The sequence below is a fragment of the Sinocyclocheilus grahami genome, unplaced genomic scaffold, assembly GCF_001515645.1.
Source record: "Sinocyclocheilus grahami isolate Dianchi unplaced genomic scaffold, SAMN03320097.WGS_v1.1 scaffold415.1, whole genome shotgun sequence".
In the NCBI taxonomy this organism is placed as follows: Eukaryota; Metazoa; Chordata; class Actinopteri; order Cypriniformes; family Cyprinidae; genus Sinocyclocheilus; species Sinocyclocheilus grahami.
In genome coordinates, this window is record NW_015505594.1 from 122576 (window position 1) to 147762 (window position 25187).

The following is a 25187-nucleotide window of genomic DNA, read 5'->3' on the forward strand; positions in this document are numbered from 1 at the left end:
AACGGCGTATTATTGTGCCATCTCAAAGAGGCACAAAATCACTTTCACTGACTTTTTCATTAACTGTTCCCTCCTGGTGGAATGACCTGCCCAAATCAATCCGAGCAGGATTGTCCTTAACCATCCTTAACCATCTTCAAGCAAGAAACGACTAAACATCTGTTCCACCTTTATTTGACCCTCTAACTCTAACACTTTCTATTCTATTTTAATTCTACTTTATCTATATTGATCTTTTTTTATTTTTATTTAAAAAAAACAAAAAAACAAAAAACTAACAAACACTAGCTTTCTATTTTTTCTATTCTATCTACTTGTTTTTCTTTGTGTGTGTGTGTGTATATGTGTGTGTATATGTGTGTGTGTATAACATGTATACGTATATATACACCTTGCTACGTGTACTGCGTTAGGCTAACCGAGACTTGTCATTTGCACTTATATATTGTTGCTCTTTTGTTAGTTTTGACTGCTTTTATTGTCCTCATTTGTAAGTCGCTTTGGATAAAAGCGTCTGCTAAATGACTAAATAAATAAATAAATAATAATAAAGCACCAAATTAGCATATTTGAATGACTGATGAAGGATCATGTGACACTGAAGATTGGAGCGATGGCTGATGACAATTCTACTTTGCTATCACAGGAATAAATAACATTTAAAAGTATACGTAAACATTTTTATTTTATTTTATTTTTATATTGTAACATTTCACAATATTCAGGGCTTGAATTTCGGCATGGGATTGGGGGTATTGCGCATAATTCTACTGATTCCCGCAGTTTCCGCACTTGTAATGCAGAATATTTTGGCGTGAAAGACTCGGGACAGATGACGGAATGTATCATTTGCACGTGCTTTTGAGTCGTACAATTTTAAACATTCAATTGCTCAATTCAGCACTTGGGGAAAAAAGCTCTCTGTGAAACCCCTTTCTGTGAGCTCACACCCAGAGTGTGTGCACAAAGAGATGCATCTGAGAGTGGCGACTACAGAATGAAGTTGTGTTGCGCCTTATTGGGCATAAATGGCCAAATACATACAAAAAGTATGTCAAAATGCCCGTCTTGATGAGTATTCACGTAAACAGTCAATTTATACTAAACATTGTCTGTATATACGCTATTAAGTGAATGTAAACAGTTGAGAAACAAAATTTATGTGTAACAGTTAGATCTGTTCATGAGGTCTTAAAGAGACAGCAATCTAAATAAACCTGCTGCTGTCTGTCATTATTTATACATTGAAGACTAACCAGTGTTGTTTTAAAGTTAAATAGATTATTCAGTTTCTATGGTATTTCTGTACCTGAATATTACTGTTATACATACCTTCCTGAAAAACTTAAAAAATAAATAAATAAATAAAACTTAAAAGCACAGTTAATTTTAGTTGTATCTTGTTATTGTATTTGTTTGTGCCATTGCTTGTCATTTATCTATTATTATTTTATGACTGACTGTTTACTTGTCTTTTTTAGTTAAAATAAATTCAATTCAGAGTTTGAAATCAAAGTTGTTTTTAAGAATCTTCCTCACAATATAAATATGAATCTGGGTGACGAAACATTTAGGTTGGATGATTGTAGTTTAAAAATATGTCTGAAAAAATACCCTTACTCCCCCATCAAAATAAAAGAAATTCCCCCCATAAGAGTCACCTAAAGGGGGAATTCCCCCCCATTTTCCAAAATGAAATTCAGGCCCTGATATTACCGCATGATCAAATAAATGCAGCCTTGGTAAGCATAAGAGACTTGTTTCAAAAACAAAAACAAAAAAAATTGCGACCCTAAACTTTTAAACATTATTGTAAATGATCAGCTAACATTCTCTGTGACATTACCTGCTCACAAACAGCAACAACACACATGCATTCTCATTTCCCAACATGAAAAATATTCTTTGCTGTAAACATTTTAGGTTCTGATGCAAGTGATCTGTATATAATGTAAATGTTTCTATAATACATAGACAATGCCAGAACAAAAGCAGAAATGTCTCCCAATCAAAAGCACAAAAGAATTTTACAACAACAAAAATATTTCCAAATAGGCAAGTAATCAATTAACCCCAAACTGGTGGTGGAATAAAACATAAAAGCCATTGTGTATTAGTCCAGTAAAAATCAGGAATATCTCACCGCGGCAGACAGAGAACTTGGCACTTATGTGTGGCATAGCTGTGTTGCGTTTTAAAGAGAGAACTCTTTGCTCCGCTCTCCTCAGAGGAGCCGCAGAAGGTTATGAAAGATTGCAAAGCAAAGAGACTTCTCCCAGTTTATCCTCCCTGAAAGCCTTCGTGTGCTCTCAGTTCCAGATGAGCAATCTGATGAGAGCCATTTGTCAGGCCCTCCTCTTAATTATCAGCCGGCTCAGAGCGGCATCCTGCAACAGCCACTGACAATGACACTTTTGGGCCTTATTCAGCACTGCCTCAAAACTGCTGTCAGACAGAGACAGGGGGGGGAAAAGCGTTTGTCTGAGAGTGGAGTGAAAGATACTCGGCATACGGCGTTTAAAACACTTTCACATTCTTCTCATCTATTATGGAACCAAAAGGTATATAGTCTTTCCATGCCACATGAATAGGGCTGGGTATCGAGTTTGATACTTTTTAGGCACCGACCGAATTGCCTCGATACCATCGCGTATCGAAAAACATCTCGTCGTTCGGTACCAAATTTCGATACCTAAGTGGTGTGACGAGAGGGGTGGGGCTGAGAGCCGTGGGAATGGAGCGAGGCCGGTGGAGAAAATGCTAATGCATGACACCTGCACCACGCACCGGTCTCGAGTCCCACAGAGGAGCTCTGGAAGGATAAAAGGAGGAGTGACAACAGTGTTGGACGAGAGAGGACCAGGCCTGGACTTTATTTTGTGTTTTGTGTGCGGCAATCGTTTTGGTTTTGGTTTATTTTATTAAATTGTTTAAATGTCCGCCGGTTCCCGCCTCCTCCTTCCCGACCTACGAACGTTGTTACAAGGGGTTAATCTCATCAAAGTCAGTGAGCCAATAAGTCTGCAGCACTAGTATTCGACCAGAAGCGGCGCAGCGCAGATCGATCAGTGTTTTGACATCCACAAGAGCGATTCGAAAGCGTACGGAGCAGTCTGCTCTCTATAGCTCTCGTGGTACTGTAATACACCGATCGGTCTGCACAGTCGGTCTGCGTCAAGTCGAACACACCTACTAGTTTACACCGGTTACACTCAGAGATGTGGCTCACACGTGAGGCTGTAGTGTGAATGCGTCCCAGCCCCCTTAGATGTAAGGCTACATTTACACTAGTACGTTTTTGTTTTAAAATGAAAATGATCCTCGTCATACTGGGGTTTGCACTGCGTTTCAAGCCAGCTTTCCACTATCTCCGACAAACAGGAAAGTAGTGCGGGAGCTGCGTGGAGCTCCGATCATATGCAGAAGCCGGTTCATACTACATGACCAAAAGCACGTGTTACCAGACCATTCATGCACACATCATGCTACATAAGACAATAAATACGATTTATATTCCGCTTTTACTCAAAACTCACTTTAAACCACCATTGAGTATTTGTAATTTCCGATTGCCGTCTAATATGTGCTTTGGCCATGTAAAGTTCCTGAAATAGCCATATTATTCAGGGCCGTCCTTAGGGGGCCAATTTCATATTGTGACAAATGTATCTCAATATCACATTTTATTTTTTTTTATCTCCACATCTAGTATGCTCCAAATGTCCAAAAAAACTTTAATATTCACTGGTGCTTCAGATTTAACAGTTAACAAAATGGGAGCAGGCCTGAATATGTGAGGGTCACCAGCAAACTCCGAGTTTGGAACGGCCGCTGCGCACAAGTGGCTGATGAAGCACCAATAGAAGAGCATCCTCAGCACCACTAGCAAACGCAGCACTCATCCATCGCAGCTGGGAGAGCTGCCATTAATATTACAGGTGCTTAAAGCTCCATCCAGTCAATAACCACTATTAGAACCAATGGAGCTAATGAGGGGAGCAGAGGTGACCATCTAGTTCACATATGCACAATGCAGCCCGATCTCTCAACACTACTGTAAGACAGGGGCTGTTATGTGAACACTTTATTGTGCTAGTGGCCTACAATCAGCACAAGCAGATCAACAGAATACAACTGTTCAAGTCAATGCCAACAATTAGGCTCTTTGAAAACAAAATCGATCTGCTAGAGGCTCTAACAGTGGTGCAACGGCACTGCTCGCTTCCAAGAAAAGGCTAAAAAACAGTTTTGGCAAACCAAGGGAAACTCAGCATTCATCTACGACAGAGGACTGACACAAGAATCCCTCACACAACAGAGGCAGTCAATCAATCAACAGAAACGAACAGCAGAAGCAGCAAAGAGGGTGCCGAGGGTGGACAGGGACCCGTCTTTTACACCTTTATCCATCTGAAGCATTTCCCTTCAGGCAACACGCTCCTTTAAACTGCAGTCGAGAAGACAGAAAAGCAGATTCTTTGTGCTTTGACAAAGAAGGGGGGAAAATATTACGAAGTTTCCCATTCGTATTCAACTTAACACAGATCTAAAAGTCACAACCCTTCTATAGAGTCCATTAGCAAAGTTAATGTAAAACTGTCAAGCACAACGACCCATAAATAATACATTGCTGAGGTGAGGAGAGGCTGGGCACCCTTCTGCTCACTGCCGTCCCTCTAGTCAGACACTCCAGCCCTCTACAAGGCCACATTAATTGTCTAATTCAGAGGCAATTAGTTGGCAGTGAGACGTGGCCTTGCAGCCAGCTGGCCCCGATAAGGAGAACAGAGGCTAGAGGAGTGGCAACCAGCAGTAGTAGCTTTGCCCGTCCCTCTCTGCCTGCTGACCAGACTTTCTCCACTGCTACAGGCGGCCCACGTCACCTTGAAAAGAAAGACGACTGCCTATACATCCTGGTTGTATAGCTCATCCAGACTTTTCAGGGTCATGAGAAGTATCTGAACACTTAAAACATTAAAACTCCACTGTTGAGAAACGTGCTTGCTTTCTGAAAACAGCGGTTAGCTTGCAGTTTAGCGATCTCCACTTCAATATTCTATTCTCAGAAAAGTGTAACTCATCAACTGCTCATTTACGACACAGAGAGAGAGAGAGTGTTCGAAGAGAGCGCGTTAGTTTAGAACTCTTCTCATTTTTTTTTTTAATTGTAGAGAGTAGGGATGTAACAATTCACTCAACTCACGATTCGATTCGATTCACGATTTTGATTTCACGATTCGATTCACGATTTTATTTAATTTTTTACAAAATGAGATTTAAGACAATTTATAAATGAAATGTGTCCTTTTATTATTGCTTGGACAAAATGCTGCACATTTCTTTGTGAAATTGAAATATAACACTATAATAATATACTAATATAGCACTTGCACTATTATTGCTATTTTGTTGGTTTTGATTGCTTCTATTGTCCTCATTTGTAAGTCGCTTTGGATAAAAGTGTCTGCTAAATTACAAAATTTAAATATAATGTAAATAACTAAACAGAAATTAAAAAACAAGCCCCAAATCAAATAAATAACACAAATAAAAGAAATCTCTTCATATAAACAAACTAAGGCTTTGTCTGTGCTCTTTTCATTTAAAATTAGAGGCAAAAACTTTTAATAATTTTTTTTACATGATGCATTTTAATCATGATCCAAACAAAGATGCTGCATACATGCAAAATGAGCAGATTTTAATCTAAATTAAATTGTATAATTTTGAAATTTGAAGCAAAAACAGAATGGATTGACTTCAGTTTTGTGAAACTATACATAAAAATATCTGCATGAAACAGCAGAGCTGAATCAGACGCAGATTCACTCTCTGCCAGCGGGTGGTGCTTAAACCATTTTCTTGGTTTCTGCTGTAAACAAAGCAGGGCTGCACATATGAACTTTAATATGCATTATACAGAGGCAAGATGAAAAGAAAAAATACCATCTAAACTTTTCTAAAGACAGTAAGTTCCCCTCAGACATGCATTCATATAAACTCCTACCCCTAAATGAATCGCGATTTGTTTAGCATCTCAACCGATTTCAATCGTCACATATTTGAATCGATTTTCAACCGGCTCGCAGTTAATCGTTACATTACTAGTAGAGAGTGTGTTAATTTGTGCAATGATAACCTACCAGCAATGTAAATTATTTTTTAAATATATTAGAATGAGTACATTACAATATAAATTGATTAGAACAAGTACATTATTATTTATGGGCTTAAAAACAAGATGCAAACAATCAGAATATTGTACCTGGTGGGGAGTGCACAATGTAAATATGAAACATATGCCATTACCTATATTGTGCTGTGGTACAGTTATGGAGGCCCTTCATAATGCAGAGGTCAACTGCCTGCTCTGCCAATAGTTAGAAATGGCACTATAGTAAGCAGTGTTTAATAAACAGCTGTTTTTCTAAATTCTGCTGAGGTGAAATTCAGTGCAGTCATGTATCGTGATACGTATCGTATTGTGACTTTGCTGGTGATACACAGACCTAGTATATGTATATATGGCCCAAGGTCATTATAAAAGACAGTGTTTCCCACAGACTTACACTATTTGTGGTGGCATATATATGCAAATTCATTCTCTGCCAGCAGGACACACTTAGAGCGGGAGAAATAGAGGTTTCCCCGGTAATGCTGTACACAAAGCAGTGCATCCATCATTGGCTGTGCTCTACTGCTAAGAGGCACTGTTCTCCTCTCCCGAGTAAAGGGTGAATTCTGTAAGGACACTGCACCTGTGCATACATAAAAACTGTAGCGACAAACTAATGATGATACCAGCGTTGTGAAGTGCATTTTCTTATCTCGAGATGATTACAGAAATTGGATTTATAGCAAAAATGAAATAATCCAAAAGACACATATTGCTTTGAAGCAGAGATCTTGTAATTTCTGCTGTTTCCTAGCGGGAATTTAAGTCAAAGGGGGGGAAAACAGGCATGGGATCAAAAAAGCCTGGTCTAACTCATTAGACCTCAAAGTCCTGGACAAACCAAAGTCACCCAAAACCCAGATAGTAAAAGCATGGAGCTCAATGACATTTTCGATGTGGGAGCTCTATGTGAAGTCCCTGGGCAGTGTGCCATATCCTCAGTGACACCACACACATGGTGCCACTCTGTCTGCAGCTCCTGCCTGCTAAAACCATGTCAGATGGGCATAAAATGAGATGAAACATTTCTGCCATGGCACATTTCCTATTGTTAAAACTCAGCATTGTACTGGTAATGCTTTGGCAGGCCTACTTAATCTTTAAATTCGAGTCTTCAAAAAAAGAATTGACAAGAAGGGCCAGGTTTGCTTAAGTGAAAGCAAAGTAAATGGGCAGCTTATGGATAATTACTTGAAATCGCAAGTACTATTGCGTATGGCTGTGCAGCATTTGTCTTCGTTCTGGAAGAGGTGCTCCTCACGCAAATGTCTAGATCAGTTAAATCCGCTGTTACACTGGGTCTTCATGTTCAACCATTTAGATTAACATAGACACAGTTTTTCTCCTCGTTCAAAAATAAGTGAGTAGATAAAGACAATGTCCATAACAAAGGAAAAACTTTTTAAAACCTAGTTTAAAATTTGTGCAAAATTCTTTGAAATGGTATTTTAATATGAAAATTTAAAAAGATCTATATTTTTCTGTACACATTGAAAACATGTTTTGTATTACATTACATTATATTATAGAAAGATGGCGGATGGTGGTGGCAAGAACGCACAGAGTGTGTTCTTGCTATCAAATCATGTGGTCCTGATTTGATAGCCGCAGAACATTTGAAGTATGCAAGCCAAAACATTTTAGAGTCACTTGCTTTGTGTTTCACAGGATTTTTAATACATGGTGTTACCTGAATCTATGTTAACAGTTTTATTAGTGCCAGTAATTAAAGATAAAACTGATAAAATATCTAGTATAGAACTTATAGGCCAATTGCCTTAGCAAGTATAATTTCAAAAGTATTTGAGGTTATCCTTATGGATAGGCTCAAAGAATATTTGGTAACTGTGGATAATCGGTTTGGTTTTAAGAGGAAACATGGCACTGATTTATGCACATATTCATTAAAGGAAGTGGTTAGTAAGTATAATAGGCACAATTCTACAGTATTTATGTGCTTTTTAGATGCCTCTAAGGCATTTGATCGAATTAATAACACTAAGCTGTTTATAAAGTTACAAGACAGAGGGGTTTCCCCATTTTTTATTAGGTTTTTTACATTACTGTTATATACAGGTGCATCTCAATAAATTAGAATGTCATGGAAAAGTTCATTTATTTCAGTAATTCAACTCAAATTGTGAAACTCGTGTATTAAATAAATTCAATGCACACAGACTGAAGTAGTTTAAGTCTTTGGTTCTTTTAATCGTGATGATTTTGGCTCACATTTCACAAAAACCCACCAATTCACTATCTCAACAAATTAGAATACTTCATAAGACCAATAAAAAAACATTTTTTGTGAATTGTTGGCCTTCTGGAAAGTATGTTCATTTACTGTACATGTACTCAATACTTGGTTGGGCCTCCTTTTGCATGAATTACTGCATCAGTGCGGCGTGGCATGCAGATGATCAGCCTGTGGCACTGCTGAGGTGGTATGGAAGCCCAGGTTTCTTTGACAGTGGCCTTCAGCTCATCTGCATTGTTGGGTCTGGTGTCTCTCATCTTCCTCTTGACAATACCTCATAGATTTTCTATGGGGTTCAGGTCAGGCGAGTTTGCAGGCCAATCAAGCACAGTAACACCATGGTTATTATTGAACCAGCTTTTGGCAGTCTGGGCAGGTGCCAAGTCCTGCAGGAAAATGAAATCAGCATCTCCATACCCTTTTATATGACAAATAGGGTTCGGCAAAGTGCAATATTGTCACCCCTTTTTATTAATTTCAATCAATATGATATCAAATTTCATTCTAAAAAGAGTGTGGTTATGATTGTTAAAACTAAAGAGGATCGTAAGCAAAATTTCCCATATTTTTATTTAGGTGACCAAGTTTTAAATGTGGTAAATAAAATAAATACCTGGGTTACATTATTAGAGATGATTTAAATGATGATGATGTGCAGCGCGTCCCTTATTTTTATTTAGGTGACCAAGTTTTAAATGTGGTAAATAAAATAAAATACCTGGGTTACATTATTAGAGATGATTTAAATGATGATGATGTGCAGCGCCAGTGCTGTAAGCTATATGGACAGGCAAATAGGTTGGCTCATAAATTTTACATGTGTACAGATGATGTTAAAATAGCACTTTTTAGAGCTTACTGTACTTCTTTTTATAAGGCACATTTATGGTGTAGTTATAGTAAAGCTAAAATGAAAAAGCTTCAGGTGGCATTTAATGATGCGTTAAGAATTCTGCTGAAGCTCACAAGGTGGATAAGTGCAAGCCAAATGTTCGTATCTAATGATGTTCCTACTTTGCATGCTGTGTTAAGGAATTATATGCATAGTTTCATGTGTCCATTAAGTGACTCAAGAAATACAATCATAATGGACTTAAGTGGCATAAGTGACATAAGGTATTCCTTCTTGTTCTGGAAGCACTGGAATTCAAGTTTGTATGTTTTTTTAAATAGTGTTTGATGTATGTAAAAGTATGTATGTTTGTTTACTTCTTTACTTTTATTTTTTCTGTTATGGCCCTAAGGGTCTGAAAGAAAGAAAGAAGGAAAGAAGGAAAGGAGGAAGGAAAGAAAGAAAGATATTATATTATATTATCATTTTTAAAGGTTTTTGCGAAGCTGTACCAACTTAAAATAGTACAGAAATTAAAAAACATACTCATCTTAGAAGAGGTATAAGCAATAAAATATAATAAAAATTCATCATTTCCAGAAAATAACAACAGATCTATATGAACACCAGATTATTTAAAGTAATATTTTAGTAATACCCCCCCCCCCCCCCCTTCTAGACACCATAAATTATTTCAGAACAATGACAAGGAGGCCCAAAAGAGAGAAGAGGAGAATCCATTACACACAATTAATTAAAAAATCATAGATGAAAATCTTTTCAAAGTGAACTGCATGACCATTTATGAAAAAAACTATTTTTTCCCTTCTTAATGCCAGTGGCAGTGACAGACAGTCCAACTCCAGCTTAAGCAGATTTCAGAGAGTAGATTCAGAGTTAAAGGCAGATTCGAAGGACCAGACTATTTATAGCATGCGCAAATTCATCATGGCTCAGCTCCTCTCTCTTGGGGCCAAATCACAGCAGCGATGAGAGGCCATGTTCAGGTCATCCCAGCCTCAATTAATAAAGAGCCGAGCATCCTCGCCAGAATGAGCGATGCTGCTGACTTGTTTAAAGGCTGACATGATAACTGTGCTGATTTTTTTTATTTATATTTATTTATTTCATTTATTTATTTATTTTTTATAAAGTGGTTTACGGAGAAAGCAAAAACAAGTATCTCAAGCAGAACAAGGCAATTAAGTGCTGTGGGGGAGGAGGGAAAAACGTATGTAGACAAATATAAAAACAGGAATTTAAGTAGTAAGGTATGAGAGGATGAGCAACCCCTTTGGCTGTGACTGTATTCAAAATAAAGCATGTCTTCGAATGTCTTACACAAAACAGTGAAAACATTTACATTTGCCAACATTTACTTTTTTCTTTTTAGCACATTTAAAAACACATTCAAATCAGTTCAGTTGATGATTCTGTTTTTAACCCCTAAGTGTCTGATGGAAAGGCAGCTGCTATTATACAAGCAGTAAGAAAAGCTAAAAAAGTTCACCCAGCATTAAATGTTCCATGTCAGGTATTGACTGTGTAACAGGCCTCATTATCACCGCAGATGTGGTTGAATCAATCAATGAAGGACAAATGATTGATGTTTAGTTGAAGTATACACCTACATGCATAGTAGGGATCATGGGCTTCTTGCTCTCTGTAAATCCTTACTCACAATATATATATTTTACAATATACTTTTATTCAGCAAGGATGTATTAAATTAATCATCAAAAGTGACTGAAAATTATATTTCAAATACATGCTGTTCTTTTGAATTAATTATTCACAGAATCCTGAAAAATGGTTTCCACAAAAATATTAAGCAGCACAACTGTTTTCAACACTGATAATGATAAGAAATGCTTCATGAGTACCAAATCAGTATTAGAATGATTTCTGAAGGATCATGTGACACTGAAGACTGGAGTAATGGCTGCTGAAAATTAAGCTTTGCCATCACAGGAGTGAAAGTGAAAGTGAAGTGACGTGTGGCCAATATGGTGACCTATACTCGGAATTTGTGCTCTGCATTTAACCCATCCAAGTGCACACACACAGTAGTGAACACACACACACCGCGAACACACACCTGGAGCGGTGGGAAGTCATATTACTGAGGCGTCCGGGGAGCAGTTGGGGGTTCGGTGGGGGTCTCACCTCAGTCGTGGTATTGAGGGTGGAAGAGAGCGCTGGTTATTCACTCCCCCCACCGACAATTCCTGCCGGACCTGAGACCTAAACCCGCAACCTTCTGGTTACAAGTCCGACTCTCTAACCATTAGGCCACGACTGCCCCCAGTAAATTAAATACTAACATTTATTTAAAAAATCAACAACAAAAAAAACAGTTGTTTTAAATTGCACTAACACTTCACAATATGACAGTTTTTACACTATTTTTGATCAAATGAATGTGGCCATAAGAAACTTCTTTCTGACCCCAAACAGTAATGTACACAGACTAATAATCTCTCCCTAGAGTACTCAGCTAGATGGTTGATTTATCTGCCAAGTGCTCAAAAGTAGTACTTATTTTAAAAAACAAAGAATAGATCAAGACCAGTTACACGGCTACAGCAGTACTGGTTAACATGATTCAAGACATCAGTCTCTTTCAAAAGCATTACTAAAGTCAATTCCATGCTTTGCGAGGTGTAGCGAGTGCCCTCTCTGCCAGCTCCACCTAGTGAGCCACTACGCTTTTTGTCCACCTACTCTGTGTGAGCGGCGGGGTACGAGTGGGATGGGGCAAGGTGAGGCTGGTGGGCGGGCAGCCAGGCAGGAGCTTCCTGACACGGGAGCCAGCCACACAGCAGGATCAAACTGGCTACGGCATGAATCACCACCACTCCCACCACCAACACAGCCACTTCTGCTGCTGCCACAATTAAAAACACAGAGAGGCAGCAAACTAAATATATTTACAACACAGGCCTAATAATAATATATGCGCACTAGATTTTCAAATCTGATGTAAGGTGAATGTATTTTTAGAAAAAGAAGTCGGGGGAAAAAAAACATACAGACAACTCTTTATCAATATGTATCTTACCATTTGAATAATTTAATATCAGGAGGACATTTAAAAATGAAATGCCCGACCGCGTAATGATCCTGGCTGGAGGATTAGACTGAAAATCAGAGCGCGCTGAAGCAATTTTACATCTTAATATTCCAAACCCTGCACACCAAGCCTGAGTCGAGAGATATGACGAGTGCAATACCTGTGCTTCCACATTTAAATAAAAGCAAAGGGAGCTGGGATTTGGCCCGTTTAGTTACTTAAGAGATAATGTTCCCAGCTCGCAAGTAAATAACGCCCTTGAGGGGTGAAGCAGTCCCCCAAATCACTTATTAGGGAAAAAACGGTAAATCGCCCCTGGCTTCCATTATTATGTTGGCTGCCCAACAGCGGGTGCAACCTTTGATCTGTTTAGGTTGGTGAGCATTTGCATTTCATAATGAGATCAAAGAAGAAGGTCCGGACACTCCACAAGTGCCAACAGCGTTTTTTAAACAGGGCAAGACTCAAACTCGGCAACCGCATTTATCCATTAGCGCAGGCCGAAACCGCTTTGGAGCATCAACGGCTATGGCATTTGTGAGGAATTAAGCATTTGCACACTTTTTCGCCTGCATGCAGGTGTGGAAACGGGAGAATATCATGCCGGTAGCAATGGAAGAGATTCAGAACAAACATTTCAAGCATATTTAAACTGGTTAGGATGCAAGAACTGCTTGGAATTTCCGGCCGCACTTCAGACGAGCCGTCTCAAGCACAATGAGATTCATACGGTAGGTTTGAAAGTGGGTAGAGCGATGACCTGAAAAGTCACCCGGCCTTCCCGAAGCACTGTTGGTAAATCATCAGGGAGCAATTAGACGAGAAAGTGCCAGAACCGCATTGTGTATTCTGAGGAGCAGCTGCCGTGGCAAAGCCATCATAAGCAGGCCGCGCTGTCACATCTGTTAGCGCCGCACGTTTTCTGAGTGCCTGATCAGATTATGGTCTGCACTGTGGCCGGATTACAAACCTGTTGTATAAACAGAGATTGAAAATTCTAAAAAAAAAAAAGGATAACAAGAGCTTTCGCGTGGCTCGGGTCCTCCATAATCCTCTAACATCCATACATTTAATGCTTTTAAACTGAGGTTTAGCCTAGTTGCACTCCGCTACAGCTTCTATATAAGTGCTCTGAGGTCAAACGGGATGAGGACGCTGGAACGCACAGATCAGGTGGGTTGCGATGGCTTTCGTTTCACCAGAAGCATCGGTGAAACAATAATTCATAAACTCAGAAGGTGACTGGGTGCTAACCATCTTGACAGCATTAAACATCTCATCAGTGACAAGTGGGTTTGACTGGGAACAGTGAGCCTCTCAAACCAAGACGGCAAATTAATCTCATTTGCTCTTTCACTCTTTTCACTGAGGTAGCTTGCACGCAGATAACTTGGGATTATGAGAACTGGACAAAGACGAGTGTATTATGTAAGGGCTTTCAAAAGGGATGGAGGATGATTTCTTTTGGTGACAGTCAAAGCAATATCTTGAATCTGTGTAGTGGCTACATAATTGAACACCACCCTGCTGTTCTGAGGCAGTAATACTGGATTGTTTGATACAAATTATATACAAAAATAAAGTAAGTTTAAAAAAAACACTACACTATGGATTTCACTTTGGTCGATACAATATATATATATGTTGTTCTCAGTCTGTTTAAAGTGAATATAAACAGGTGTGATAAAATTAAATTAAAGGGGTGGTTGATTGCGATTTCACTTTTTTAATGTTAGTTAGTGTGTAATGTTGCTGTTTGATCAAACAATATCTGCAAATTTACGAAGCTGAAAGTTCAATGCAAACGGAGATATCGTCTTTTAAAATTCTGGCAGTTTAATGCCTACAAAAACGACTGGTAAGGGACTACGAGTTACTTCCCAGGTCCGTTACGTCAAGAACCCAGAATTTTACATAAACCCCGCCTCCGGGAACACGCAGCAAAGGGGGAGAGGCCATGCTGCGCTACTTTAGAGAAGAGGAAGAGAAAACTAGGGGTGCAGGTAAAAATCTATTAATATATGAATCACGATTCTGTCTTCTAATGATTCTAATGGATTCACAAGTTTCAAAATGTTCTAAAGCAGCGTTCTTATCCTGTTCCTGGCCTCGCCCTGCTCTGCACACCCTCTGCATCTCTCTCGCTCTCTCATTCAGATCATCAGCTCAGTGAATACACTTATTTTCACATACTATAGCTATGAGAAGCATTATACATGGACGCGTGCGTGTGGTTGCCGAACTGTATTAAAACTTTAATCAGAATAAAACCGTATATTAAAAGCTAACAGAAGCAGTAGCATTTACAAATAACAGCGTATCTAAAAGTATGAGACAACAAACAAAAATCTTAGGCCTTACATTAAAAGCCGTACTTGTTCTGCGCGATCCTCTTCAATAATATCCTCTGCGTCTCAATCGGGCTCAAATTGATAAGCAATATAGACGACGTCATTGTTTACAATATAACCGGAGCACATGCCGCTATGTTGAGGGGGACGTTTAGACGCACGCTAGAGGCGGTTTAGCCAATCACAACACACTGGGCCAGCTAATCAATCAGAGCCCATCGTGTATTTCTGAGGGAGGGGCTTCATAAAAGCAGGAAATGATCAGCGCGTTCAGAGAAGGGACAGAACGGTGTGGAATAAAGGTAAATTATGTGAAAAATAATGAATTTTTGAACAAACAAAGCATTAACACACGTTAGACTGCACCCCATAAACACAATCAAGCCTATAAAAAAAAACAGTCAACCACCCCTTTAAAGGTTTATAAATTGAAGCCAATAACTAAAACACCCCTTTGCACACCTGAAAGGCTGCTGGTAGCCATTAGTACAAACACTACCGTTCAAAAGTTTGAGATCGGAATTCATTTTTAAATGTTTTCGAAAGAAGTCTCATATGCTCACCAAGGTTACATTTATTTGATCAAAAATACAGTAATATTATGAAATACTAAAAAAATTAATATATAATTTTTTATGCAAAGACTTTTTATTTTAATATATTTTAAAATGTCATTTTAAAAGTGTGATGATAAAGCTGAATTTTCAGCACCCATTAACCCAGTCTTCAGTGTCACACAATCCTTCAGAAAACATTCTAATATGCTGATTTGGCACCCAATAAACATAACTTATTATCAAGCTGTTAATATGCGGTACATTTTCAAACGGCCATTTATTTGAATTATAAATCTTTTGTAATATTAAAAATGTCTAGTGTCACTTGATCAATGTGATGCGTTCATGAGGAATAAAATAAAACATTTCTTGAAAAAAAAAAGTAAAATCATAATTACCCCAAACTTTAAACGAGTAGTGTATAGGAATAGAAGTCCCACACACTGCGATAGCTTATAAAAATCCAAAGAGTCCCCTTACAAAGCCAATGACAGTGTAAAAAAAAAGTTACTTTAAAAGGAAAATTGTTCAATTCTACATCGTGGTGAGTTATTTTATATAGATTAATTTAAAGAAAAAAATAAAAATAGCTAGGCGTGGGGGGGACATGAGCGGTTAGTAAAATTCTGCATTTCACCAGCCACTGTGGCTTGTCAGCAAAAAAAGTTAATTTCTAACCCTGGCGACAACCCTACTCTACAGTAACAGGTTTCATAATGCAGAGACAGAATGTGCTAAAATTCATCTCAAGCTGCATATCTATCTCCCCTAATACTGTATTAATATTTTTTGACCTTGATGAATTATCTATTCTTACTGACAGCACTTATTGATATTTCTTAAAAGCGTTGGCTAATGGAGTTCTATTGAGATGACTAAATGAGTTGCCGCCGCCTGGATTAGCCTGGTCTCATCTCTCTGGCACAGCTAGAATTATCATAGAGAACAGACGTGTGCGTGCGCTGGGTCGTAAATTCCTGCTGCCGACATCTCAGGGGGGGTGTGGAGAGATGGAGGGCGATGACTGCACACAGACCTACATTCACCCCAGCCACGCTTGGCATATGTGCAAATGCACAAATATAGCAGCGCGCACTTCAGAGACAAAGGATCTCTCTAAAATAATAGTCGATGGCGGTCGGAGTGAGATTCACGCTCTTCCATCTATTAAAAGAAACACTCGTATTGCTGTTATACAATTCTTAACACCAGCTCCATAGATCTGTTTTCCCATCAGTGCATGCTCTTCCGCCTATGAGATGCTTCTGTGCTGCGATATCCTGAAAGCCATTTTCCACATCACATAGGCATAGTGCCTCAGCCTGTCTCGCATCTAAATGCAAGCACTTTCACAGACTGACCAGCATGCCTTTGAGTTCAGCTATATCTTAACTTAAAAAAAAGCAATAGAACTGTATCCAATTATCTAACTTTTCATTACTCTGCTTAAACGAACACTAACACACTACAGAATGCATATTGGCCCATTGTAAACTGACATACAGCTAGATCCCCAAAATAATAGCTGTAATAATGCATGATATAGAAATGGAATGTGGCAATTAGCAGCCATCACTGAGAACAGCGGTGGGTCGCCTCTTTCCACGAGGCTTTTGAAAAAAGGCTACATTCCAGCAAAATGGAAAGCCGACTCACGGTAAACGTGTCAGGGCAGCAACCTTGTACAGCGATTTCAGTAAATTCAGTGAAAAACATAGAAATCCATTTATGTCGTCTGTCCACCATGTAAAATGTGTACGGAGGGGGGTGTGGAAAGAAAAAAGAAAGGCTGATGTCAAAAAAGGCATTACAGGTGCTAGCAAGCAATTTAACTTGCAGCCATCTTCCCAGGTACCACGGACAAAGTGTGAGCACGTTTCTGGCAAGAGAATAAAAAGGTTCCTTTTAAATGAGTAAAAGCACCACATTGACCCTCAAACTCACCTCATATATCTGCAAATACAAATCTTTTCAGCGGAAATAGCATTACGCTTCTGAAGGGAAGAAAACTTTAGGTAATAGGATTGATAAACATGCAAAAACTCTCCTGCTCTATAATCCAGACAACAATGGGGTGCAAGTGTAGAGAGCCACATGTTTGATTTGTTATTTTGATTATAGTTATCAAATAAAACCTGCATCTAAAAACATATTTTAAGATGATTTTCAAACTTACAAAATCATGTGTTGTTCTCATATCTACACTAACATAAATATCCGTTTTACAGCACAGCAAAAGAGGGTGGTGGGTGTGAAAATATGCTCACCCACAGATAGACACACACACACACACACACACACACACACGCACGCATGCACGCATGCACAGGGTCGCGTCTCGCACGGATATGAACCACATACATCTTGTCTGCCTGCAATAAAGCTGTGCTACCGATTCTATTGCCAATAAATGTCAACTGATTGGAAAGCTCATTCTAATATCAATTTCCATCTCCGCTTTTTAAAAGGCAATCAGCACGGCTTCATCTCTGTATATCATATGCTCCTTGAGATGGTGACACAGCAATGGCTCTCTCCAACATAATGGACTTCTATCAAGGCACCTGGCATGAATAATACAAGCCATGAAAGGCAGTTTTTTTCCCTCATCTATGGCCTGCGTGGCTGGATCTGGCTGGGTGAATATCAACACACTTCCTTCTCACACTTGTGTCTGCAAAAAGAGTCTTTATTTTCTTGTGTGTAGAGAGACAAGATACTGTGTCAAATATTAATGGTCATAAACAGATCTGAATGGTGCTTTGCAAAATAGCAGCGTGGCTGTTTCTTTGATATTTTCGCAACATTCCTTGGCGAGGAAAGGAAGAAAAAAAAAAGCCTTGACAGCATAAGAAATTAGAATAATTTCACACATTAACCTTGGCAGTCTCCTCTGACTAAATTCAGGGCTGATTCGGTACACTGATTGAATTTAAGTGGAGGGACGTCACTCGTGTGCATGCAAATGTCTCTGACGGGCAGAAAGCAAATAATGACAAATTAACTGACGCTTACAGCACATCGGCTCTTACCTTCCAACCGCTGCCGGCTTCCCTGTAATAGGGGAAATTGTCACAGATCCACTGGTAGATCTCGCTCAGTGTCATTTTCTTCTTTGGCGAGCTGTTGATGGCGAACGTGATGAGGCTGGCGTAGCTGTACGGTGGTTTGCCGTCCTTGTGCTGCTGCACCTCTTCCTGGTCCAGTGTGGTGTTGGGGTCCAGCAGAGCACTCTTCTTAGCCATGCCCGGCCCATGAGTGCTCTGGGCATCCGATTTCTGAATGGCCGCTCGCATGGTCAGCTGTGGCAGCCAGTCCATGGAGGTCAAGCTGCTCTCCAGCTCCGACGTCATGGTGGCAGGTCAAGTGGCGGCAACGGCGGCGGCGAAGGAGGGGTAATGATCCGGTGCGGCGAGAATGCAGGGGCTCCCTCAGATCACGGTTTTTGTCGGCGTCACTCAAAAACAAAACCTGCAGAGAAAAGCGAGAGAGGGGATCATTATATTGCCCGACACTGTCAGGATATGAGCGATCACTTCTGAAGCGTGCCGACACTTCAATAGTTAGAACCACTCCAGCTGGAACCAATGTCATTTTAATTAGCACATTCAAACAGGCAGCGTTTCTCTTTGGAGAGAAGCTCCAGAACAGACGCTGATCTGCAGACAAAAAAAAAATAAAAAAAACACAGACTGGCCAAGCCGTCTGGCCCACCTCCTACCTCCGGCCTGCACCCTGCAGCTGACTCACACAACTGTAATCTGAGCCGCAAACTGAGTAAATACTGCGGAATTGTTTTCACAACTGCCAGCCAAATGGGGGAACGGTTCACAAAGAATTCCAATTCTCCAGTAGCGTAACCCTTTCTTTCTCCCTCTACCCTTCCCCCTCTCCATGTTTCTCCGTTGTAAACAGGCCTTAGTGTCGTCGTCGTGCGGCATGGTCTCTTATTCCTGTTTGTGGCTGCACCCTACACCCAACAAACAACCTTGTGTTTTAGGCACGCTGCCCTCTCTGGCTTAAAATAGTAGCAAAAGCGTGAGGCCCGTCCCGTCACATAGGTACATGGTCAGGCGGCATAATCCATCTGCACTTTGCATAGAACGTCTTATCGTGAAAATGACAACACATCTGGAAGGCACCAGGGGAGGGAATATCCCACATATTATTCAGACGAACCTCGGTTTAAAAATACCTCCCCTGTTCTCTCGAGAACCTCATTGAAATTCCTCTAGAAAGGCAGAAAGCGAGCACGAGCCTCTGAAATCTGATGAATGAGATGTCTGTGAGGCCAGTGCTATGACAGACACTCTTTTTTCATTATTCGGTCATTTCCATAAAAGTGAGTCATGACCCTCTAATTTAAAATATTTTTTCCAGCGCAAGGATGAGACCCTCTGATCCAGCTGTATGAAGTGCAAACTTAAAATTCAAATTTAGCATCCTCGCCATTCACGTGCAGGAAATGAGCGCCTTTGGGCATTGCTAATTAAATTAAACCAAATCTATGCGCAGTGGACTCCTCCATTTCTCATGCATCTGATCTGATTTTCACATAGATTGCCGAAATAAACTGCACTGACAAACTGAAACCTCTGCATGTTGCAACTATCAGGCAACCACCCCAAAAGCAATGCCAGGCAGTCAGCAGCAAAATAAATGTGAAAAGTAAGGCAACCATCCATCCATGTACTGATAATATAAATAGCCTGAACATGCTTTTGGATAAAACTGTTTACCAAATGCATAAATGTAAATGAAAGGTTAGCCAGTGTCTGAAGGTTTTCAGAGTCACAATATCAACACTGATATCAAAAATCTCTACAAAAGGGTAGATGGCATTAATTAATATTCTGTGGTGACACGGTAATATCACCTAAAACTATTTTAAACAGAATTTTACTTATTTTTTCATAACGAATGCAACTTTTATGACTTCAATTTATACTACCTGAGAACCATTTAAAATGAAATGGTGAAAGCAAAAACATGGTGACAAATTGTAGTATTTTTTTTTTTTTATTAAAAAAAATATATATATTATTCAAAATACATTAACCCAAACACGACGTTGATTCAGACAAAAAAAATAAAAAATCAGCTCATGGATATGTTGGATAACAACAAGAGAATTTGCACACTTTGCCCTCATCAAATATGAGCATCTATGCATCTGAAAGAATAAAGACTACACAAGAATCACCAAAGCTAACTGTAGCAGATAAAACTGTGGGCAGCATAGTTGGAATCACTCAGAAAAACTTTGAAATATTGATCAAAATAAAGGAGTTGGATATCAAAAACAAAAGCATCAGATATAAAAAGCAGCAACAAAAGAACTGATGCAAAGTTCAAAACTTTCATATAAAGTTTCATCTAAAAAGAAGTCTGATTTTGATGCAACGATGCTAATATACTTCAGGTGAACTTTTAAAACACTTATAGTTCTTAATAGCAAAACAGCTGATTAAACGTTCATTTGGACTTGGGATAAATATTTTATTATTCGTGAGGCTGTTCATGCCAAATGTGCATAATGCACAATGTATTTTAAGGTTTTGACTAATAAACTAATACAGTACAAAAATGCCAAATGATGCACACTGAATGAGGCATTCTGTGAACTTAATATTCACATCACCATTCCACAAACCACAGAAGTATCCATGCAAAAATTCTGAATGATGAAATCTACAGATAAAGGTTCAAGTCTTAAGCATCACCTACTTGCCACAGGGCTGTTGCCATGCTGACTCGATGCACATCACCCAGTAATGCACTGCTCTCAGGAGCACTGCTGTGGTAATTAGCACACCTCTGCAGTGCCAGGCAGTAAAATGCATATATATACAGTGGGTACGGAAAGTATTCAGACCGCCTTAAATTTTTCACTCTTTGTTACATTGCAGCCATTTGCTAAAATCATTTAAGTTAATTTTTTTTCCTCATTAATGTACACACAGCACCCCATATTGACAGAAAAACACAGAATTGTTGACATTTTTGCAGATTTATTAAAAAAAAAAAACTGAAATATCACATGGTCCTAAGTATTCAGACCCTTTGCTCAGTATTTAGTAGAAGCACCCTTTTGATCGAATACAGCCATGAGTCTTTTTGGGAAAGATGCAACGGTTTTGTTGTAAATAAAGTAGGCTTCTCTTATTATATATTTAAAAAGTTGCATATGTCCTTAGGAAGCAAAGCACTTGTGACTGATGTTTTGGTTTTTACTGAGGGTACTTCAGGATGTGCTTAATGTTAAACAGCTATTAAGCACAATAAGCCACAAGAAAGATCTCAATGCATTACTTGCACTGCCTGATGCACTTGAGGTGCGAATGCACAGAAAGCCGCCTCTCTCAGACATCATGTGATCCTTCAGTTCTCTTTAGTGGCATATTGTGCTTGAACAGTCAGAAAGACAAAGAATTATTTCAAAATATCTGTCTAGGTAAGTATTCAGGTAAGCACAATTGGTTATGTCTTAAGTGAACAGAAACAGTTGAGGGAAAAATCTGATGCAGTGTTTCCCACAGACTTACAGTCTATTTGTGGTAGCACTTCCCCCGGGGGAAATATAGGATATATAAAAGCTGACAGGCTGACTGATTGAAAATGCAAATTCATTCTCTGCCAGCAGGAGGAGCTTCAGGAGCTGCAGAAACAGCGGTTTCCCCGGTAACAGCTGTAAACAAAGCAGGGATGCACTCATTAATGCTGCTTTATCAGGCATTATAGGAAAGATTAAATGAAAATGACATCGAAACTTTTCTAAAGACAGTAAGTTCCCTTCAAAATACATTCATATAAAAACACCCGCGCCGCATTTGGACTTTGAAACGTGCAGTGCTCATGTTTATTCAACAAAGTCAAAACCTTTTGGAAAATCTATTTGTGGCGGTCAGTTTTGTTATTGTGGTGGGCCACCACAAATAAACCAATAGGGATGTAACGATTCACTCAACTCACGATTCGATTCACGATTTTGATTTCACGATTCGATTCACAATTTATTTATTTTTACAAAATGAGATTTAAGACAAATTATAAATTAAATGTGTCCTTTTATTATTGCTTGGACAAAATGCTGCACATTTCTTTGTGAAATTGAAATATAACACTACAATAATTTACTAATATAGCACTTGCACTATTATTGATCTTTTGTTGGTTTTGATTGCTTCTATTGTCCTCAAGTCGCTTTGGATAAAAGCGTCTGCTAAATGACCAAATTTTAATATAATATAAATGTAAATAACAAAACTAAATAGAAATTTTAAAACAAGCCCCAAATCAAATAAATAACACAAATAAAATAAATCTCTTCATATAAACAAAAGGCTTTGTCTGTGCTCTTTCCATTTAAAATTAGAGGCAACCACTGCATTTTAATCATGATCCAAACAAAGATGCTGCATACATGGAACATGAGCAGTTTTAATCTAAATTAGATTGTATAATTTCAAAATGTAAAGCAAAAACAGAATGGTTTAACTTCAGTTTTGTGAAACTATACATAAAAAATATCTGCATGAAACAGCAGATGAGCTAAATGAGACGCAGATTCACTCTCTGCCAGCAGGTGGTGCTTAAAGTGTTTCCTTGGTTTCCGCTGTAAACAAAGCGGCGCTGCACTTATGAACTTTAATATGCATTATACAGAGGCAAGATGAAAAGAAAAAATACCATCTAAACTTTTCTAAAGACAGTAAGTTCCCCTCAGACATCCATTCTTATAAACTCCTACCCCTTAATGAATCGCGATTTGCTTAGCATCTCAACCGATTTGAATTGTCACATATTTTCAACCGGCTCGCAGTTAATTGTTACATCCCTACTGTGATGTATAACATTATATCTACTCAACACCAAATCTCAAATTTTTTATTTTGTTTATATTTTTCTGAAGATAGACAAAAATGTATAGCAATGAAACCCAAAATATGAAATGCCATGGATGTCCACTGTTTTGTAGTGGGGGGTCAAAATGACAATTTTCACCCGAGATTTGGAGCCAAATTAAAAATTACTTCACAAAGTCAGCAGCATCATGTTATTTTCACACAAAGATTGGTAGGTCTGTTAGTAAAACCTGTTGACTAGCAATCTTTGTTGCATTACATGCCAATAGTGATTGTTCAAAAATGGGAAAAATGTTTGCAGGCCTGTAACTCCTGAAATATTTACAGGCCTGAAATGTTACAGATGTCTTAATGCCATTTTAGATTTTGGGTTTTAACAAATTTTTCTTTTGGTGTCTTAATTTTTATGGCACTATCTGCTCCCATTCCAGCAATATTGGAATCTCAATATGAATCTCAATAGAATCTTTCTGAAGTTATCTTTACCCTCCTGTTATTTGGCTATGAATCTCATGAGAAAATTGTCATTTTGACCCCCTCCCCCATCTACAAAATAGTGGATTACTCAGTAAATATACATCCATGACATTTAGTATTTTGGCTTTCATCGCTATAAATGTTTATCTTTCCTCAGATAAAATACTGACAAAATCAAATATTTGACAGGGGGAAGTTTCTGAAATTTGGTTTATTTGACACAGAATGACCCTTATTTTAATCAAACAACAAAAGGAATGGGGAAACACTCTTGACTGGTCTTGACTAACTTTCTGCAGCTTTAATAATAATCAATTTACTTGCAATTAATACACTAAAAACTATGCAGGGATTATTTTTTACATTTGATTATATGTCTTTAATATCTATTTTTCTACATGCATGCTTCTGTTAAACAGATTTAAAATGGGGGAGGGGGGGGTGTAAAGCATTGTTAATATAATTTATAATCAAATCGTTACCCTCTGAACCGTAACCGAATCGATTCGATTAGAGGTCGATCGACTGATCAGTTTTGCTGATTAATTTGCACCGATAGTTAGAGGTGGAAGTCACTGACAAAACGTGCTGTTTGTTTTGACATGTGACACTGCGCGCTGCACAGAGCGGGACAATTCAGATGTAGATTTAAAACAGACAAAAAAAAGTGGTGTGTATACAGTATACTAGAGTTCCTCAAATCTTGCCCTGGAGGGCCAATGCGCTGCAGAGTTTAGCTCCAACCCTGATCAAACTTACGTAACTGTGATTTTCTAATGATCCTGAAGACATTGATTAGCACGCTCAGGTGTGTTTGATTAGGGTTAGAGCTAAACTCTGCAGGAAAGTGGATCTCGTGGACCAGATTTGAGGATTCCTGCTATAGTGCATGTTTTCATATTACTACATTATGAATTTGTTGACTAGATTTACTTAGTAGTGAAAGATCAGCAGTTACTTTCAAGGCTAAGAGGACGCGAACATTAGTGTTACCTCAAGCGGTTAAAACAATGTGACCAAAACAGACGCAAGTCCGACCCAAATGTTATATGTCACGATTGTTACTAGGGCTGCACGATATATCTAAATTATCGAAATATCGCAAATGCAAATATCGCAATATGCATATCACAAGGGCGTGCGATATCTGAATCATTTTAATAATTGGCTACTTAAATCAAACTAAAATTTTAGTTTGACGCATATAGCAGAGAATTGCTTGACGTTAAAAAGAGTTAAGTGCAATAAGTTGCAGAAAACAACTCTTTGCCGTCTCGTCTTGCTGTCTGCCTCACACCTCACACACACACACACACACACACACACAGAGAGAGAGAGAGAGAGACGCGTTTCAGATGGCGTGCGAACACAGAGTTCATTCGTCTTTCGCATCTCCTCATGGTTGAACAGACACATACACACAGAATTATGTCAATAGTACCCGTCTCGACGATCATTCTCGTAAACGCAGTCAGTTATGATTTAAATGAATGTAAACAGCTGAGAAAAAAATCGGATGTGTATCATTATACTGGATCCGTGCAGTCGGATTTAAAGGCACAGCAGCCTATAAATACGTGCTGCTGAATATGTCACTAATGTT

The 25187-nt window shown here is 38.8% G+C and overlaps 1 protein-coding gene across 1 annotated transcript in view; it reads right to left on the reverse strand.

The window, feature by feature from the left end:
- LOC107551120 (forkhead box protein J3-like) overlaps positions 1-25187 on the reverse strand; it is a 142308-nt gene that overhangs the window by 52983 nt on the left and 64138 nt on the right. Inside the window, exon 2 of the mRNA XM_016232614.1 lies at positions 18275-18713. Coding sequence (XP_016088100.1) covers positions 18275-18595 — 321 coding nt within the window. The 5' untranslated portion in view covers positions 18596-18713. The remainder of the gene's footprint in view (positions 1-18274; positions 18714-25187) is intronic.